At 44.0% G+C, this 6,642-nt stretch overlaps 1 protein-coding gene across 3 annotated transcripts in view; it reads right to left on the bottom strand.

Moving 5' to 3' along the window:
- The window catches only part of ARID4B (AT-rich interaction domain 4B), an 87,414-nt gene extending 80,914 nt beyond the window's left edge, over window positions 1-6,500 (bottom strand). For all 3 annotated transcript variants that reach the window (XM_053972305.1, XM_053972307.1, XM_053972306.1), the window contains exons 1-2: window positions 6,349-6,500; window positions 5,119-5,180 (exon numbers count right to left, since the gene is read on the bottom strand). In XM_053972305.1, coding sequence (XP_053828280.1) covers window positions 5,119-5,124 — 6 coding nt within the window. In that variant the 5' untranslated portion in view covers window positions 5,125-5,180; window positions 6,349-6,500. The remainder of the gene's footprint in view (window positions 1-5,118; window positions 5,181-6,348) is intronic.
- Window positions 6,501-6,642: the final 142 nt, after the last annotated feature.

Genomic DNA, 6,642 nt, shown 5'->3' on the forward strand with positions numbered 1-6,642 from the left:
CTGAATCACATTTAAGGCAGAAATAGTTCAAGATCTATAGTTTTCAGCTTTGTACATTTCAGAAAAAACAGCTGAAGGGCCTATTAGAGTAGGAATGTAGAAATGCAGAGAATCCAATTGTTGCATTTCGTAACAGGTAGTGAACAGAAAGTGGGTTAACTACTTTCAAGTAAGTATGAACTGATAAATAATAAAGCTTTTGGATGGCTGTGTATAACGTTAGGGTGCCAAGTAAAGTTAAGCCCTAGGTTTTTATGTAAAATTTGTTACCTTTTTCAATGAGGTCATCTCAAACTCCCTTTTATTCTTTAGCCTATTTTAAAAGCATATGTTTCTAAGGAAAATGTGTGTATCTGTAGGATTTAAACAAAATTTGAAACCAATTTGTGACAACAGTATCATTTCCACCTTCTCAAAGTTAGCACTATTTTTTTTTCAGTTTGCTCAATCAGCAAAGCATTCAGATTAAGTATTTGACAGTGACAGTAAAGCTTAATATATCTAAATCTTCACATTTTGTTTCAAAGAGCTTTTCAACTACAATGCAGAATTTCTTTGAAAATAGACATGCAATGTGTATCACAGCATGCTTCTGCTCTGCGTGTATATGATACTTGTTTTGGATTACAAAGTGAACTGAATAACCATCCCAAAATGTTCCAGTGAAGATATGCACATTCATTATTCTGACTACTAACATTTTTCTTAGACAGTATGCTCATACAATAGTTATGCTGCCATGAGAGCATTGATCCAAAAATCCTTCACCAGCTTTGAAGATAATAATACAGGCAACTTAATTGTACTAATGCTCATAGTTTATTACAACTTCAGTCTTTTCAGTGTAAGACAGCCTTTCTTCCACTATGTGGTCTAATTAACTTCGAGCCCTTATAAACCAATACAACCATTCAACAGCCACATACTACCCATGCAGATTTGAGTTCAAGATTTCTGTGCTGTTTAGCCACTGTAAAATATACAAAGACTAGTATTTTAAAAAGTGCAAATAAACAATTTCAAAATAACATAGATTATTCCAACATGACTGGTAATTGCTTGGTGCAAGTGGTGTTTACTTTCCTTTCTACATAATTATGCAAGCATGAGGAAGTCAATAACTGCCTCTGATCACTTGTTCAAACTGGAACATCAGGAAAGAATTTAAGAAAATAATTTTCCACAATGTAAAAACAAGTTATAGAATAAAATCACCTCTTAATACTTACCTGTTCTCCTGCCTCCATCACAAAAACTATTCTAACGGTACTCTTCCTTTAGAAATCTCCATTTCTGCTGTAATTCAAATAGTTAACCAGAAAGTGAAAGGTCACTACATTCCACAACTGGTTTCCAGCCTGCATAAAACCAATGGGAATTTCAAATGACTTGTGCTCAAAGTTGGAAATTAGTGGCTGAAAAGTTTACTAGATATTTTACTTTTGTCTTCAGCCATACTGGCAGAGAATATGAGCAATGGTGTGGCACACATTAAGGGAAAGCAGCTACGGCATCGGTGTGCACCAACGATCTCTCTGGGTAGCTGGAGAGGTCACTAGGACAGACTACTGAAACAAAATGTAAATTCAGGATGAATTAAAACCAAACCAAAACAAAAAATCTACCATAAATCATAGGCATGGCTCTCTTAATTTGTCAGCGTGGCAACTTTGAATGAAAAACATTAACGTGCAAATAGTATCAAAACATTTAAACAATAATTTCAGATCTCTTAATTCACAGGACATTGCTTTAGCTTCTGGGACGTCTACTCTTTTGATCCCCACTCATCAGTGAACTTTTTAACTACAGTGGGTATATTACCTTCATTCACATATTTATATATTAAAAAAATGCCATGATACATATTAAAAATCTCATGAGCATTTGCAGCAGTTCTTAGTACAAATCATTGGTGGAACCAAGCTTGTGTTTATTTCTCTCTTTAAAAGCAGACACTTTGCTTTCATGGAGTTTATTTCCTGATTTTGGAGCTAAAAAAAAGCACTCCATAAGAATGCTTTTACATATATTGCTATTCTACTTAGTCAGTAGTCATTTGATGTCATGCAATTACTTTTTAAATCATCAAACAGATTCTACATTCTTCTGACACATACTTAATGCAAAAAGGCCTTATACAATGCAAAAAGGTGCTAAATTAAATGACAAAAAAACTTCACAACATGCAAGCAATCCTAGCCATTATCTACACAACTGTATTAACTATCAGAGGTCAATCAACACAGGAAAAAGCCTGATTTAGTAGAACATCACAATAACAAGCATAATTCTATTAAGACTTGAACACTTCTTGTAAGACATATTTCAAAAGTCTGTTTTTAAGTGGTCTTAGCAGTCCATGGGAACACTACTTAATAGGCTAAAGTTACTGGTTTATACGAGGGACTTTATTTCCTTGGATTAAGTTGGGTTATTACAAGGAGAGCAATTATACCAACAGCTTTGGTAGTCTCTTAGCAGGCAGCATACCTCTCTTATGTCAAAGCACTGCAAAATGCAAGAATACGAGTGACTTGCAGTTTTGTGTCAATACAATTGTTGGTACTAAATATACCTCACTGTGTTTTACAAAGAAAGATCAACATTTTATCCATGCCACACAGGTGGGGGAAAGGAGTCAGTAAAGCTACTTGAGTTGTTCAAGTTTACATAAAGAGACAAAGATACTGACAAGGAATCCAGTTCTAAGGCTCTGTGCACCAGAATCCACAACGCTCTGCACTTGAAAGAATGACCAAGGCATAAATCAACACATAGGCATCAATCCTGCAGTCAGAAGCAAGTCTGCATCAACAGACTCTAAGCAAGACTAGGTCTTAAAGCATGAGATCCTCTATATGCTGAAGTGTCCTTGAGTATCCAATAGATAACTTAAACAATAAATGCACAGAAATATACAGTCACATTTAAACAGTATCTTGATCTAATATAGTCAATGTTACCTTGAAGTGATACAAACAGAAAGCTAATAATTCTCTTAAGCATTCTCCCTTATTGCTTCTTATTGGACAAACTTGCATCCTTGTAAGCTTAACTAATAAATTACAAATTTAAGGCAGCCAGAAGGACTGATCCACTGTATAACTCCTATAATCTCGGTTAGGTTGTTGAATCTTAGAAATTTCTTTGAAACCACAATTCTGTTAGAAGTTTCCCTGTAATAACTAAAGCTTCAAAGTAATGACTTACAGATTAATCTCCCTTAAGACTACAGGGCACAGTAAATAAAAGTATTGGAGTTATCTCAAGCATATATAAGTTTTAACACTATACACACACACACAAATTGCAAAAATTAGACTTAAACTTAACACCTGAACACTCTGACAGAATTTATCCTAACTTTAAAAATAAACATGCAATAGTAGCACAAACCTTACTGAAGAATAAGTAAGCGGTGAGGGTTTTTTTTTTAAATACAGTTCTATTAACAGGTTTTTGTATTTGTTACTCTAAATTGAATCATCTGTTATACATTCAATTCAGCCTGAAGTGGATCTGTATCACTGTTTCACAGAACACTTTGTGTTCTACTTGTGATCTGACCTCCTCATGCTCCCAGCTGTCTATCTACATATTAATATCGCTCTAAAACCACAGTATCTGAACCTAATCTCTATGGTAACTGTAAGATTTGTTTACATTTAAAAAGAATATTAGAAACTTATGTAAAATTAGCTGTCATTTAAATAAGTGTTTTTTCCTTCTGGGGAAAAAAGCTCCCTATACTGCCTCCTATTTATCTTGCTTCCATCTCCAGTATTCCCACCAGGCAATGAGCCACATTTGGAAAGTTCCCTATCATACAACTTCAACAGCCTGTTGTTGTAAATTCATAAATAGTTTACTTTTAATAAGACAGACATGTGCAGTATTTTAGATCTTAGCACTTGCTAAAGAAAAATCATAGGGCAATTAAAACATGATTTTTAAAAAAATACTGTCATAAAGTCACCAAAGTAAAACAAAAAAACCATGCTAAACGTTTAAGAGCTATACAGAAGGACTTTGCTGCTCAGCAACTCAGATCAATCTAGAAATTAAAAGAGTCTATTTCATCTACCATTTCCAGCAGTGAATATAGTACTGGGTACACATTTTACATAATACTTATTCACAGACAGTAGGCAAAAACTCTTATAGTAGAAGAACCCACATACAGACTACTCTTTTTTATTAACAAATACCAAAGAACTGATGCATCACAGGTTTGTAACAATTGTTTTTTATAAGATTTATAGTATTTTGAAATGAGATTTACTGCTGCCCAGCAGGACTGGGAGCTGAATTACACGGGGGTGATGGTAACAGTTTGAGCAAGACATATCAGCAAAATGGTAAAAAAAAACCCTAACAAACACAGTTGTTAAAAACTACTTTTAAGTACACAGTTCTTGGACACACACAGAAGAAATCATTCTATTCCACTGAAATGATCTTTTCTGCTACTTAGCTTGCATAATATACCAAACATAAATAGTCTAGAAAGGTCTAAGAGAAGAAAAATGCATGACAGTGAGGTACATGAATACTACACAGCACCGAGAGGAAAATTAGAACCTGTTTGAAAATCTTTCCACACCTTACAGCAATCATTTCACTGCAGAGAATCACTTACATGCACCCTCCCCTATCACATCAAGATTACTCATTCAACAAAACTCTTGTTGACGAATAGAAAGTAAGTAAATCTACCCCCTATTCAAGTAAACAATGTTGTAGAGCCAGCATTTCCCCCACAATGTTACTTTCTCGAGCGGGTGACTGTGCCCTGCTCCTCCATGAAGCAAGCTCAGCCCAGGCAGCCATGTCCTTATTCTCCTACAAACAATGTTTCTGAAGGAGAACAGCCCCTGCTCGGGGAGCTTACAGCTTCCCCCAGCATAACGCGGTGGAGCAAGGCCCGCCCCGCGATCAGCAAACGAGCCAAGACACCGAAACACGGCAGTGGGGTCGAAGCTGCCCGCAGTCTGGATCTGCACCAGCACCGAGCCTCGCACCGGGGTCGGGACAGATGGACTGACAGATAGGACAGCATTTTTCCATGCAACCCTCCCTCCTTTCCCCTCCCAGGCACACAAGCGAGTGTTTTACCTTCATGATGAGCTCAGGCTGCGGTAAAAGCCTCGACTGTGGCTGAGCGGCCGAGGCTGGACCTGGAATTTAAAACAAAGCGCTAAGGCACCGCACCAGCCGCTCGCAGCGGGCGGGGGGAGGGGAGCCAAACATCGGGTGGGGGCGCTGGGCTCCTCCCGAAACTCCCCCTTTCCTATCCCGGATCCCCCCTTCTCCCGCGACTCACCCCCTTCCCTCTTTCCTCGGCCACTGTTTCCCCCCCCCCGGCTCCCACACGCCGCGGTTTCCCCTACACTCGCTGCCACTGACGCCATTTCTGTCAGAGGAGGAGAAACTTGCCACAACAACAACCCACCCCCGGCTGCCGCGGGAGGGGGGAGGCGCCCCGGCCGCCTCCCCGGGGCGCTGCGCCCCCTCCTCGGGCACCGAGCGGCGGGAGGGCACCCCCGGGGGTCGCAGTGCAGAGAACACCCTCGTCCTCGCTTTACCGCGGGGAGAGGGAGAGAGGAGAGAAGGAGGGAGAGAAGGAGGGAGAGAAGGAGGGAGGCTCTTCCTCCATTGTACGAGGAAGAGTGCCCGTGTGCACGGCGGTGGAGCGGGGTCTCTATGGGAGAGAGCAGTCCCCCCATCCCCGACACACACACACGCTTTTGTACAGGCTGCGGCTCCGGATCGCGGCGGCTCCTCCTCCCTCCGTCTCCCCCCCTAAATAAAGGAAAGCGCTGACTCCGCCGCAGGAGTTTCGGCAGCAACAGCCGCAACTCCCCAGCTCGGCGCAGCGGGTCCGGGCGGGGGGAGGGAGGGAGAGCAGGCAGGAGGCGGCAGAGGAGGGGAAGAAAAGGAAGAAGAAGAAGAAAAGAAGGGAGCGGGGACAGGGAGGGAGGGAGGGAGGAAGGGAGGGGGGCGGGGAGAAAGGGGCCCGACCTGCTCGGCGGGGACACGGAGCGTGTGTCTGTGTGAGTGTGGAGGAGGGGGCTCCGTCCCTCCCGGCAAAGAGGCTGGAGGAGAAGCCGCGGTCCCTCCCTCCGGCCCGCCACTGGGTGTTTGCGGCGGGGGGGGGGGGGGGGGGTGGTGAAGACGAAGCATCGGCGAGTCCCGCCGCAGTCTAGATACCAGGAGAAAAACAAGCGCCCCTCTCCCTCCCTCGCCGCCGCACGCCCGGCCCCGCGCCCCCACGGGGCCCCTCGCCGCCTCCCTGCCCGCCGCCGGCGGGGCACGGGGGCTCCTTCTCCGGCTCGGCGCCCTCACCTTTGTTCCGCGGCGACCGCCCGCCCGCTACTCCCCCGGCCCGAGGCGGAAGGCACGGAAGGGAACTGGGCGAAGGCTCCTCTCAGCTCCGGGCACCCCCGGCCCCGCTCGACGCTGCTGCAGCGGCTCCGCTGGCGGCGGCCCCGCACGGCGCGCGGAGGGGCCGATCCGTCCTGCACGGCCCCGACGGCGGAGACTGCACGGCTCGGTCCCCCTCCCCCTCCCGCACCGATGACTGACTGACGGGCGAACGGGAGCGGCCACGCCCCCTTCCCCACCTCCCCCATTGGGCCG

Source organism: Vidua macroura, chromosome 3 (genome assembly GCF_024509145.1).
Source record: "Vidua macroura isolate BioBank_ID:100142 chromosome 3, ASM2450914v1, whole genome shotgun sequence".
NCBI lineage: Eukaryota > Metazoa > Chordata > Aves > Passeriformes > Viduidae > Vidua > Vidua macroura.